The following is a 14,572-nucleotide window of genomic DNA, read 5'->3' as shown; positions in this document are numbered from 1 at the left end:
CCTTAATGACTGATTTACCCTAAACCACATCAGTAGCCTCTACTTTAAAAACAAAACAAAAAACCAAACAGTTCACCTCTTTCAATGAAGGTTTTTAGTGTATTTTCTAATAGGAAAATGCTTGTTTTCTCTTGGGTTTAGGTTTATAAAGAGTCTCTAACACTAGTCAAATGAGTGTGAGACGAGTTAATTCCAAATCTAGTAACTAAATTTAAGCTTCAAAAGCCTTTTTTTCCCTTCTTGCTGAGGAAGATTCGCCCTGAGCTAACATCTGCTATAGTCTTCCTCTATTTTGTATGTGGGTTGCCACCACACTATGGCCATCGATGAGTGGGTAGGTCTGAGCCCGGGAACCTAACCCAGGCTGCCAAAGCGGAGCATGCCAAACTTAACCACTAGGCCATGGGGCCGGCCCCAAAAGGCCTGTAACTTTTGAAAGCCATTTCCAGGTTCTTATTTATTCCCAAACACATTAGGTCCCATAATTCAAAACTTCTTAGAATATAATACCTTAGGAAAGGGAGCACTAGCTTTTGTTGTTGTTTTACTGATAATGATGAAACAATCTCCCTTAGCAATCTGTTTCAACTTAATAAATTGACAGTCACTAATTTCTTCAGAGCTACCTCCAGTGTTTTATTTTAAAGAAAAGATACCCCACACAAAATTATCAAATAGACAAGAGTCCATATTACCCAGGGTACAGAAGAAATAGCCACTTGTGACCAACAATAAACTTCTCTTTTCTAATTATCCAGTTGCTTTGTACCCTAAATTTCTATCTTCCATCATTTAGCCAGGCATATAAAGTATTATTTGTATGTATTTACTACCATAATCCTAGAAAGGTAGAATTACTGGCTCAAAATTCCAAATATCAAATTTTGTTTTTAATTCTGACTTCCTGATCATCAGTTATCTTCAATTCCTATAAATCATATAGTCAATTATTATCCTGAAGTTACAGTGAATACAAAAACTAAAAATATCCATAAATTAATAAGCACTTAAAAGATATTTATACTATTCAAGCATGCAAATTTTTAGGCTTTTATTCAAATTTAAAATGACCTATGTGGGGACTGTGTCATCAAACCAGATAGTGTAAGTTCACATCACAATCACAACTACTAAATTCTTTAAAAAAAACACAAACCTCTGGGGGCTGGCCGAGTGGTTGGGTTCACGCATTCTGCTTCGGCAGCCTGGGGTTTGCTGGTTTGGATCCTGGGTGTGAACCTACACACTGCTCATCAAGCCATGCTGTGGCAGTATCCCACACAGAAGAACTAAAATGACTTATAAGTAGGATATAGAACTATGTACGGGGCCGGGGGCGGGGCGGGGAGGGGGGGGCGCAGGAAACTGACAACAGATGTTAGCTCAGGGCCAATCTTCCTCACCAAAAAATACAAACCTCCTTCCTTTCAGATTCCATGTATAGTATCTGAAACACAAAAAAAAGTAGGAAGAGTAACAAAAATCATCTCACCTCCATCATCCCAAGCCCCTACTGCTAATATTTCGCCAAAAGTTTTTAGACACTTCACAAAATCAAGAGTGCATATTCACAGTTTCATGGTGGGGGTGGGGGTGTGTGTTATCAATGCATGTCTATGATTGGTATGTGACATTTTTCAGTCCTCTAAAACCAGACTTAACTTTACAGACCCTGGACAAGATCACTACATCCAGATCTACCAGCTCAGTTTTTCAGCTTTAAAGATTTCAGCTAAGAGGTCCTCAAATCAAATGACTCACAAATAGAGAACAGGTTTTCTCTGAGATATAGCAACAGAGATACTAAGACAGATCAGAAAAATCCATAAAGGCACTCTGAGAGTTACAACTACTTGGTATGAGGGATTACAGACACTATGAAGAACCTTAAAGTGTTGTTTTATCTCTGCATCTGAGGACCTTAGGTTCTAGCAACATACAATCTAACTTAAACCTTACCTCCTATCTTCAGTTTCTGGACATAACTGCAAAACAATAAATATAATGAAGAAGGATAATACCATAAAAACAAAATGAATGACCCCAACTCTGCAGGTAATTTCCTTCAATAGGCATGTTTCTTTCCTAATTACTTACATAAATATGCTATAATTTAACTTAATCTTTGGGCTGCAATAACTTTCTAAGTGTGGCACAAAGGTAATTCAATGAACAGTTAAAGGGTAGAACATATACTGCATAGTAGGGAGTCATAACAAACCTTCATCTTAATAGCATTTCATAGAAAACTCTCTAACAGACTGGTCTTGCAAACAGTCTAAGGATAAGATTACAAATGAAATTCCACATATATATCTCCATCCTTAAAAATATGTATCAGAAGACAATGAAAACAACATCAGCACACTTCTTTGCAACTCATCTTGATCTCAAATGTTATCTAAATTCAATCTCTAACTCAACTGTAAGTTCCCTAAAGGCAAGAATTATGTCTATATAGTAATACCTCCAAATTCAGACCTCACTGATTTACACTGGTAAATCAAATGATACAGAAAGCGCTTTAAAGCATTTCAGAAGTCACCTTATTCAAAATCTCCTAATTTAGAAATGAGGTTAAAAAACCATTGGGGGAGGGGAGAGCACTCTGAAAAAGCTTGGGCTCCTTATCCTCAAACTTAACAGCAACATTTGCTGTATGTAGATATGTGTGAAAAAGAAAGAAAGAAAATGGAAAGGAAGGTGGCAGTCTCCTCCAAACCAAACTGTCTGTTGTGGACAAGGAAGAACAACTGTTAGCACTAACACTGGAACGATAAGTGCTGAAAGAGCAGACACGAAATAATGCAATCTTACTCCTTTGGTATGGAAGGCTACTATATTCATCAGTTTCAAGCAAGTAGTTCCTTAAAAACAGAGCCCCATCTGTCATTCTCAGGGGATACTTGTATCAAAGGGAGTACAAGCTTATAAGCCACTAACACTTTAGCACAAGCTTTAACTTGAGGAAGAACTTATCAATGACGCTGGCAGAGGGACTTTTACACCTTCTTCCTATATGTCAGGAACTGATAGATCTGGTCAAGGACTAGAAAAACAACTTTGAGAGCACAATGTGCCCCAATTTTTCTGTGACAGTTTTATAAATTTTAAAATAAGATAAAAGTAAGATAATAAGGATAATCAACATATGCAGAAAAAAGAAATAAAATGAAACAACTGAGCAAATCATAGCAAAATATTTTTACAGGAGTTAAAAGGATAAGCTTAAAAGTAGTAAGAAACAGGGTTCAAAACTGAAATGGAGAAACAAAAATATTTATGGCAGTAACAAAAAAGAAACAGTTTTTGGAATGGAGGCTCAGAATCACTACTAAGTCCACAGTATTTTTTAAAATTCCTAAATATATAAAAGATTCCCCCCCCCCTCAAAACAACCCAATCTATGACCTTTAGGGAAATTAAAGTACATTAAGTTGATGGGTAAACTTCCTGACAAAGACTGGATTGTTAAAGAATATAAGAGCAAACATACCAAAAGACTTAAGAAAAACACTAATATTTGAAATAAAACCATCAATTGTTTCAGCAACATAAGAATGAGAGGCCATATTCCTATCTGTCTTAAGGCTGTTTTATCTTCCATTTTTTGCAAAGTAAATAGACATTTTGCCTTTGGGAAAAGATAAGCAATGCTATACGCTGAGGTATAAAACTCACAGGGAAAGTATACATTTGTTTACCAAAAGATACACATGAAATACTCATAGCAGCACTATTCCTGACAGCCAAATACGAAACGACTCTATGTCTATCAATGGTAGAATGGATAAATTGTAGAATATTCATACAATGTAATATTCTACAGCAACAAGAATGAACAAACTACTGCTACAAGCAACAACATGGATGAAACTCACAAATATTAAGCCAAAGAAGCCAGACACACAGCAATACATACTGGGTGATTACACTTACATAAAGTTCAAAAACAGGTAAAACTAATCCAAGGAGTCAGAAAGATAGGGTTAGGGGCTGTGACTGCGAAGGTACTGGGGGGAGAGGGGGACAACACATCAGGGATGCTAGTAGTGTTTTATTTCTTGATCTAGGTATTACTGGTTACACCAATGTGTTCACTTTGTGAAACATCATCAAGCTGTACAGAAATGATTTGTGCATTTGTATACTTTGATTAAAACCTTAGTTAAAGGGGCCGGCCCAGTGGCGCAGTGGTTAAGTGCCCACATTCCGCTTCTCGGCGGCCCAGGGTTCACCGGTTCGGATCCCGGGTGCGGACGTGGCACCGCTTGGCACGCCATGCTATGGTAGGCATCCCACGTATAAAGTAGAGGAAGATGGGGATGGATGTTAGCTCAGGGCCAGTCTTCCTCAGCCAAAAGAGGAGGATTGGTAGCAGTTAGCTCAGGGCTAATCTTCCTCAAAAAAAAAAAAGAAATAAAACCAAAACACCTTAGTTAAAAAAAGACTAATAAAAATTATTTCCACAATTTAAATAACTACAAATAGGTATAAATATAGTATAGATATATATACACATATAGATATATAAATAATTATATATAGATTGTTTCTAATTCAAATGACCATTGCTAATTTAAATAACCCATACATACTGCCACTCTTTCCTGCTCTGTCTTTTCTCTCCATCCCAATCCTCAACCCAACATTAGTCTTTTGGGGAAAAAAAAACTTTAAGAAAAACAATAAATGTGCAAGGTAAGTGATTCTTGCAAAAATCTTCCACTTTCCTCTCCCCTGCCGTGCTTATTTTGCCTTGTGCTTATTTTGCCTCGAGAGGAAGCACTCCTACCCAAAAAGTCTTACTCCAAATCGCTTATTTCTCCTATCTTTTACTGGGCCTAAAATATCAAAATTTAACTGAGTAATCAGTTTCTTAAAAACGCAAATGCATTTCAAAGATCATGAGGATATCAGTCATTTGCACACAACTGAACTACTTCTGTGGCTACTTTTAACATATAGCTGACCTTCTAAGAAGAAAAATGAGTGATTCCACAATTTCTTTTACCATACAATCACTTGGTCAAAAATATTAGATTTCAAAATACAGTGTTTTCACCCACTCCTACTTCTTTCAAACAAGTCTTCTTTGATCCTTCTTCTCTGCCATGATACAAACCTGGAATGACTCCTACTTTTAATTTGTTAAATTCTACTCACTTCTAATTTTCCTTAATGTCTAGTTTTTTTTCTTTTTTCAAAAGCGCATGATTATGTGGGAAGAAACAATTACTAGTGACATAAATATACCAACTCTGTCCATCTCAAAATACATAAAATAGGTGAATAAAAAAATTACATGCTCTTCCTGTTTTCCACTCCCTTCCTCCTAAGTGTTAGATTCTCATAAACCCACGTGTTCTCATATATACTACATTATATACTATGAATGCAAGATACAAAATCAATACTTGAGTGTAAAAAAGAATTCTCATATCTAAACCCAAGTACAGTCTGCAAACCAAGGGCTAAACTGATTCAAGTCAGTTATCAACATATGGCATTAAAGAAACCAATGCCAAATGTTGGACCTGTACAGTAGCCAGTTAATTCCACACTAAAGAAAAACTTTCAACACTCAAAGATTTTGACACAACCCCACTGGACCATATGGAAATTGAGTGTCGTTGCACGCTAAAATAGTGAAACTAAGATTATTACTGTTACCAGAAAAATAATTTTAAAGCACAAGTTCTTACTCCATTTCTATCGCTCAAATAATTTCTAAGCTTTAGAAAATAGAAAAGTAGGCTCTCTTCACCAAAAAGATGAATAGTATCTCTTCTCTCATGAGATGTGGAAGTATTCCTTAATCTTTTTTAAGGTTTAGCCACCAGTTGAGAGAATGGCATTTAATAATTTTTTTCCTTTTTTGAATGTAGTCACACAGTTTTCCATTTGTTAGAAGGGGAAAACATCTGACAAGTGCATTTTTAGAAATTGGCAGAGTAAGTAACTAACATACCGAACTTACATTTGCTTTAACATGCTATCTTATTTTGGGTGTTTTAAAATAAAAAATACACAATAATGCATTCATTTTCAAAGTAAAGTAAATCTTTTGATATTTGCCTTCAACTAAAATAAATTACGTAAAGGAAGTTAGTTGGTTTCATTTCTCTATTTTCTAAGGATTAAGTTCAAGCACATTTCTTGTGTTAACCAAAGGTGTACAAAAATCCCAAGCTATGCATGTAAAGATACCAAGCTATGGTGAGAAAAGGATATTTAGTCCACAAACTTGTCAAAACTACCAATGAAGTCTAATTTAACTTACATTTTTTCCTTCCTGAAATGGTCTAGTCTATAACCATGAGTTAAAATGACTTAACACCCTTTATTCATAACTTATGAGTACTTCAAGGGAAATCTACCCTTCTTTGTACAATGAGTGCTTAGTGATTTCATCAGCAAGTTGGAAAAACATTCTGGCCAATCAGTGCAATCTCTTCTGGAGATAAATCTACATGAAAAATAAAATTATGATCAAAAGGTAACTTAGAAAATGTGAAACTGGATGATTTAACAAAGGCATCAGACTACTGTTATCAGTCTCCAATAGGATAGATGGGATAGGATAGGGTAAGGTGCTGCAAGATCTAGGTTATTCCCTTTCCTGAAAGTGATGGAGACACTCTGCCAAACATATTCCAGTGTCTCCCCTTGTTTATGGAAACACTGGGTAAGTCAAAGTAAATCGATTTTGAGATTCTTCTCTGCTACTTACTATGCATATTTACTGTTGTGTAATGTCCATCTTAGAGAATTGCTGAGGGCTAAACAAGACAGTGTATAAGAAAGTGTTTGCCACAGACTCTAGTACATAAGCAGAAACAGTCAATGTTTATTATTATTATTCCAAATAGCCATTTATTCTGTTTCGTTACTCTTTCTTCAAATATTTCAATCCATTAGATATAAGTTAAGTGATCCACAATCACAAATACCAAGTCACTTAGACTGCATTCTGGGGTATGCCAGAAACTCGTTAACGATGCATTCACATTTCATCTCTTGAGCTTTGAGTTTTACATATAGCTGATTCCATTCCTCACTATCATTTTTAATATTTCACTGCTGCCATTTATTCAGCATCTACCATATGCTAGGTACTTTACTATCTCTTATCCTTATAATTATTCCATAAAGCAAGTGTTATGATCCCCATTTTAAAGATAACAAAGTAAGGCTCCGAGAGGTCAGTTGCTTGCCCTGTGTGAAACAGCTCATTACTGGTGTAGATGGGATTAGAACCCAGATCTGGCTAGCTCTAACTCCAAGCTCCTTCCATCATACTACCCAACTGTCTCATCCCTAAGTATTTTGCTTCTTTACAATTTTATTTTCAGAGGATAACAACTGGAGTTAGCGGGTACCTTCCTAGCAACCTCACATACTCTCTGGAAGAGAAGAATGTAATTCAAAGGGCTGATCAGAGAAATGGAAGGTCTAAAACAGAACAACCCCTTCAGAGACCAGTGGGACAAGACAGACACAGAGTAAGAATAACTTATTAGTTAGGAATAAACAGGGGGACAATAAGAGACCTCAAGTTGAAATAATTCATTATTATTGATTGTTTATTTTCAAAGTTAAGGGAAATAGAAAAAAAAAAAAACAACCTGAGAAAATACTCACTAGCCTTCAACTTTGCCAAATCTAAGTCCAGGTGTCCTCACTAACAGGTCAGGACCCACTCATGGTTCTTGCCTTGCCTGGTAGGTCTCCAAGCTGGGTGGCCTTTTCTTGGGTTTGCCAGAATTTCCAGTAAAGAAAGAGAAAAGAAGTGTAGGGACAACTCACAGGCCTCATCGGAAGAAATTTAACATGAGCATTTGTCACTTATCCCATTTCTACCCCTCAAATGATTTCTAAGCTTTGAGAAAACAGGCTCTCTTCACACACATACACACAAAATTGGGTGGCATCTCCTGGGATGTAAATATTTTGAAGGGTTAGCCCCCAGATGGGACTGTAGTACCCTAGAGTACTTAATTCCTCAAACAGGAAAATCATGTTCCTTGTCCAGAACTCTTCTATCTAGAAAGGTTGCAGAAATCCTTATTCTGTAAGTAATAGGAAGAATGGTAAAATACCATGGGCTACAACAATCCCACAGAAAGTATAATTAGCATGCATGGCTAGAACACTAAGGAGTTTCCTGGCTGCTGCGTATTATAAATATGTAGCTCCATCAGGAATATTTTTATGTAATACTATATGTACTGAACTATTTGACCAAGTTCAGTTAAAAAAAAAAAAAACCCTTTAATTCTAGGGTCATAGGTGAGATTTTTATCCCACAAATACGGGATTAAAGAGACTGATTATGTTTTTACTTTATACGATTAGTAGCGAAATCCATTAGCATATTGTAGTTATTAAATTTCTTGAACTATAAATGATCACATATAGTTAAAATTTCAGCACTTTAAAACAATCTTATGAATTTTCCAATAACTAGAACAAAAATTACATCTATTTTCAAAAACTTCCATTTCAAGATTATTCTTAGAAGTCAAATTTCATCTTTTATTAAAAACATAATAAATGAGAAACTAATAATAGTGATTGATTCCAGGCAGGAGAATTTGGTAGGCAGGTGGAGGAAAAAGAGCTTTGAATTTTAAGTCACGAGCATTCATTACCTATCCAAAGTAATCAATTTTAACAACTAAAAACTAGAAGTGCTCAGTATACATAGCACTTCTGTAGACTTGGAAGCTTTCCTTATGCTTCCTCTAGAAAACAACTACCAGATAGACATCAAGATAAATTCAGCAGAACAAGTTGCAAAAGCTAAATCCTTTTAGGATTTTAAAAGAAGACAAATATAAAAAATCCAACCCCACACTACTTTCAGTTTCACTGAATCTGGAATATATTATCAAAGTGTCCCTATGTGGAACACCAATTATTTTCTACCAGTTTCAAGTGGCATGTGAAATCCTAAACTCAGAAATTTAAATTAAAAAACTCCAAATGCTAATGATTAGTATTCCATCGTAAGACAGTGGAACATTTCAGATAACATGAGTGAAGACAGCACTTCATGAAATGCCCAGGCCAATTATTTCCCAATGTAGGGTGTAAGAAAGTCTCCCTCATGGAAGATTTTGAAAAGTCGTCATAATAGTTCACTCTATAAGGTTGTTTCTTCTTCAAACAGTGGCGACTACACACAAGAGAAAGTGTGTGTGTCTGTTTTTAAAGGAGGTATCAAGGAAGTTTTTAGACCAATTAACTTGTGGGCGAAGAAGCAATCAAAAACCAATTCTGACAGAATTTTTGCTTGAGAAAAAATACTATCTTGTAACTATTTTACTACCACTAAAAAGCTTGAAGTCCATCCTTTATATGAAATAAGTAAGAGACTTTATATAGAGATTGAATTAACTTGTCTTAAAACAGTGAGTCTCACTTCAAGTTCCTACCTGGAAAGTTGTCTGATCCACTATTATGTAATTCTATCCAAGACTCTAATCCAAGAGTTACACATCCATTAAGACTTAGTAAAAAGTAAAACACACACACACGCAACATGTTAGCTGTAATTCCTTAATAACCTTGTCAAACTTCTAAAACCCAGCATATTCTTAAACAAATAACAATAAAACCTCTCCTATCCAAACCAGAAATAGTGACACTTTGTGTGCTCCATAAAACTTTTAAAATAAAGAGCATTCTTCTTGGCTAATTTCTGATCATTATGTGCCCTGCACATTTTAAAAATGTAATCAGAACATCAATTTTCGAAGAATGACACATTTTTACATAAAGTTAGCAAAATGTTTATTATTTTAGCCTTTTAATTCATCTTAACGTCTTACTCATTTTGAAGCCATTTATTTGCCCTCTAAAAGACCCATAGCATTTTCCCTGAAGGCTAATCAGCAATTCTTTTCCCCTCTGTGCCAACACAGAATCTCCAGAACAGTCTCTACTAGCTGCAGCAAAGCAACAATTCCACAGAGGATTTGATTTACCCTTTGGTTAGGTACATACTGAAATTTTGATTCATGAACACCATCAGTCAGCTTATAGACATCAATGAAAAGGAAACTGACACTTTGGCATTTGACTGCCAACAACCAAGTCACTTTACTTCGAAAGGAAGTAGACTTTAGTAGCTAACAATTTCAAACAAATAAAGAAAAGTGTCCAAGATAGAAGTACCTCAACTAAGTGTGAAATTACACACAAATCGTGAAAACGAGATTCTGAATAAACATTTAAAAATACACAATGGGACTAAATTAAGTTTGGCTCAAAGGATCTGATTCAGCACTAATGTATTACCAAATCAGTACATCCTGAAAAAGGTGACTTCTAGCAATAGAATCATTACCGCTAGGATTTCAATCCAGTGTTATGGTTTTCTTAAAAAATGTGTGAACTCTTATCCATTCTGGAAGGAAACTTGAATATTATTTGAATGGAACACAGGAGAACCCTAACATGCAAATGTCAAAGGAAATGATGAAACTACAAATATTTTTAATTTACAAAAAAACTGGTAAATGTATCAAAGAATCATTAAAACATGTTTACCAATAATGTTGCACAAGACCTCTAACTGGCTCGAAACATCACATTCTTTCCAGCAATATATAGCAAACTGCTTTCTCAAGGACTATCTGTAACAGTGACTAGTGAAAACCCTTTAAACTATTTTCCCTCCTTCATTTGTTAAGTATTTTGATCAAGTACAACAATGAAACAGTTTAAGGAAAGACTGTATAATTTTTAAAAGGCACTAATCTCAATTCCCTTAATAAAAGGAGGTGTGACAACCAACGCATGTAAAATTAACCTTAATCCGCCAACGAAAACACGCAAAATGTCTCCTAACAATTCCCCTCCTCCTTTAAACAACAACCGTACACATAAATATGGAACTGACCTCCACCCCCACTGACAGCAGCTAATTAATAAAGAGAATAGTTACGTTTGGAGACCAAGGTGCAACACCCCACCTAATAAACCTCCCAAAATAACCACATCATCAAAGCAGAACTGAATATTATTTTTGCTAAAGCAAGAATCCAACCCCCGGGAGCCTCAGCCCTTAGACAATGGTGGTTACCAGACAGAGCCGCACAGTTGGGTCCAAATGACACATTTCACTAGGCCTTGGACACACACACACACACACACTCACTCCCCCCAAGGGGCCTGTTCTAAGGAAGGGAGTTCAAACCCCACCAGGAGATGGAGGGTGGCACGGCGGCGCAAGGGTTCGCTAGGGGAGGACATGCGAGAGGGGTATCGATAGAGCGGAAGGGTAACTGCACTGCACGCGAGGGAGGGGGCTGGAAATGGCCGATGGATTCTATATTTATTTATTTAAAGGTCTTGATTTAACAGGTCCTTCCCAAGGGTTCTGTAACTAAAGCCAAACTACGCAGCAAACATTGTGGGGTTGGGAGAGGAGTCGCGGCTCCCCCTACCCCGTGACTTGGAAGGGGGGGGCGGGGGAAACAAGTTCCCCAGCCAACACCACAGACCACTCGGATTCCCCCTCTCCCCCTCCTCCCAGGAAGGGGGAGGCTAACAGAGAACAGGGGGAAAACAAGTTCCCCAGCCAGCCCCACCGCCGATCACTCCCAGGCGTTCCCCCACCTTCTATAAGGAAGGGGGAGGCTAAACCGTGGAAGACAGCAGAAAAGGGGCGAAATGCGCCCTCCGCCTTCCCCCCAGGCACCAACACACTCCTGCAGGGTCCGTGAGCGAGCCGAGAAGCCACAGGGATGGGTGGGGGTAGAGAGTGCCGAGCCCCCGAAACCAAACAAAGCGCGGCCTGAGCGGGAGCCCGGGCGAGTGGGGAAGCCGCGGCTTTTCCTGCCGGCCGGGCCGGGCTGACACTGCGGCACCGGGGACCCGCCTCCGCTCTGCCTCCGTCTCCCACCCCCGGAGCGCACAGGCCGCCCCCACCCGCCCCGGCCTCCCTCCCCGCGGGTCCCAGCCGGCCGGGCGCCCGAGGCGGCGGGCGGCAGGGAGGGAGCGCGGCCTTACCCCGCTCGCCGGCGTTGTTCCGCTCCTGGGGCAGCGGCGGGGGCGGCGGTGGCGGCGGAGGCGGCTGCTGCTGCTGCGGCGGCGGTGGAGGCTGCTGCTGCGGCGGCTGCTGCTGGGGCGGCTGCGGCGGCGGCTGCTGCGGGGGCTGCTGCTGCTGTTGCTGCACCGGGCGCGGCCGCGACACTCGCCTGGGTCTCCGGTTGGCGGCTCGGACGGAGTTCATTTGCCGGGCTGAGGTGGCGGCGTTGGCGGAGGGACACACACACACGCGCGCACACGCACAGCGAGCTCCCGGGCCGGAGCAGGGGGTGGGGAGGGGGGAGGAGGAGAGGGGGCGAGGGCCCGGGGAGATGGTAAGGGCGGAGGGGGCGAGCGAGACCCCGAGTCGAGAGAAAGGCCCGCGGAAACAGCCGGAGCCCGAGCGAGGCCGGGCGGGCGGGCCTGACGCACGGGGAAGGCCGAGGCCGCCGGGCGGGGCGGCCGCGAGGGACAGAGACAGAAAGACGGGCAGAGCGAGAGGAAGAAAGAAAGGGCGTCCGCCCGCCTGGGGCTCCCGAGGCGAAGCGCGGCGTCGGCGGCTGAGGAGACAGACCCTGGTCCCGCCGACTCCCGAGCGGCGTCTCCGGCGGCGGGGGGAGTGGGCGGGCGGGTGAGGAAGGGAGAAGGAGGAGAAGAGAGGGAGAGGAGGGAGGGAGGGAGGGAGCAGGGGGCGCCCGGCTCTTTTTTTTTTCCTCTTCCTCCCCCCACACCCCCTGAAAGAGATTTCTGAGAGGAATTTTTTCTCTTTCTTCGGCCTCTTCTCTCTCCTCCCCCCCCTTCTCTCCTCGGCGAAGGGGAAATGAGTGTGAAGGGAGGAGATAGGGGGAAAAAGAGGCGTCGTCGTTCCTCCTCCTTAAAGGAACCTTTTCTCCTCCTCCTCCTCCTCAGCCCCGTCGCCGCTGCTTCTGCTGCTGCTCCGTGGCAGGAGGAGCCATTGACACCGCCGGAGCCTCCACTCGCCCAGTCGGTCCCTCCCCGCCGCGGGGCTGGCCAGGGGCGCGGGGGAGGGCCGCGGGCCGGCGGGGGGAGGGGCGAATGGGCGGGGAAGACGGGGGGGCGGGGATTCCGGCCAAGGAGCCAATGGGAGGCGACCGTACAACCTTCGGGCCAATGGGGCCTCCGCTCTTATCGCGAAGTCCCTTCCTTCAACGCCCTGTTTCCTCTCTCGGGTTTCCTCCCTCCCCCGCCAAGGAGGGGGAAGGTGGAAAAGGGGAGTGTGGTGGGGCGGGTGATAATGGGGAGGTATCGGGGCATATAATAGAGCAGGGGGTGGGCCAAGAGAGCGCTAGTGCGTAGAGACGATTCTAGGAGAAGAGGTGCTCGGAGGAAAGGGTGGGGGCTGCTGATGTAATGGGGAGAAGTGATTAATCCTTCGGTTCGCCGTTTGAGCCTCCCCCCCACACCCGATTTTTTAAGCAGAAAAAAAAAAGTGGAGCGAGGGAGCCGATCTTTGGTAATTTGGTTTTCTGTGGTAGGTAGGTTCAAAGTCTGAGCTGTAGGGAGCGCTAGAGATTCTGTGCCCTTTAGCCAAGCTGAGGGTATGTGCAAACCTTGGAGATCCAGTTTACGGAGCTTTGAGCTTGATAACTGAAGTTTGGAGTCGGTTCCTAACCGTCGTCTAAAAGGAGTCATCTAAGTCTTGAAAAGGTTTTTTGGTCAGTAGGCGATAGACCTTTGGTCGGTTTACTTTTTGGAGACGTAGTCTATGTAAAATGTTCCGGGAAATAATAGGTGAGAAAAGGAGAGAAGTAAATGTGTTGAGGTTGTGATTGTGATTTAAAAGTAATTTTTTTTAGATCCCACAAACTCAAAGGAAAAGAAAAACCCCAGGAGGAATTGTCGTTTGTATCTGTATCTGGTTCCCTCAGCATAATCTCTCCCCAAGGAAAACGCGTTTTTATTCCCTAGCTGCTGTTGTGATGACTGAAAAAGTACCCTTTCTCAATTCCCCCCGTTCTTTTGTTTATCTTTTTGTGGACGTGGTAAAACTGGCAGTTTACCTGATTCCTGGTTTTCAGACCTTTGGGTGATTTCTCTCTCGCTTGAGTTGATCAATTGCTGTCTTAGGTTTGATGTAGATAATTAAACCGTTACAGAATATGATTTAAATAAAAGTAAAGCTGAGAGGGAGAAAAGTGTGTCTTTTGAGAGGAAGGAGAGGGGCAAGGAGAGCCAGTATTGTGTAGGGTGTTTGAGTCCCTGATTTGATATGTGACTCTAGGCAAAATACTTTACCTTTCCAGATATCAGGGTCCCCCCACCGTTTAATAAGAACTTATTTTGCACTACATAGTCCTGTTTTCAATTTTTTAAAATTCTGTAATTTTGAGATGATCTCTCTTTCGTCCTGAAAATGGAGAAACTTAGATCTAAGTTTCCTTCGCAAAAAAATATTTGAGGAGGAGGGCTGTTAGAAAATAACTAAAGAACTGCACATTTTTATGGATGTTAGCTAGGTGCAAATGGGTAGAAGTTTAGATGTGGTTCAAATAAATGTAGGGGGAAAAAGGAA

The 14,572-nt window shown here is 41.0% G+C and overlaps 1 protein-coding gene across 2 annotated transcripts in view; it reads right to left on the bottom strand.

The window, feature by feature from the left end:
* The window catches only part of FBXO11 (F-box protein 11), an 88,716-nt gene extending 75,674 nt beyond the window's left edge, over positions 1-13,042 (bottom strand). Inside the window, exon 1 of one of the 2 annotated variants that reach the window (XM_044772380.2) lies at positions 12,022-13,042. In XM_044772380.2, the coding sequence (XP_044628315.1) occupies positions 12,022-12,244 (223 nt within the window). In that variant the 5' untranslated portion in view covers positions 12,245-13,042. The remainder of the gene's footprint in view (positions 1-12,021) is intronic. The other variant, XM_044772381.2, reaches the window with a different exon arrangement.
* Positions 13,043-14,572: the final 1,530 nt, after the last annotated feature.

This window comes from Equus asinus, chromosome 6 (genome assembly GCF_041296235.1).
Source record: "Equus asinus isolate D_3611 breed Donkey chromosome 6, EquAss-T2T_v2, whole genome shotgun sequence".
NCBI classification, from domain to species: Eukaryota; Metazoa; Chordata; class Mammalia; order Perissodactyla; family Equidae; genus Equus; species Equus asinus.
Note: the sequence above shows the minus strand (reverse complement) of the source record. Positions and strands in the feature narration are given on the sequence as shown.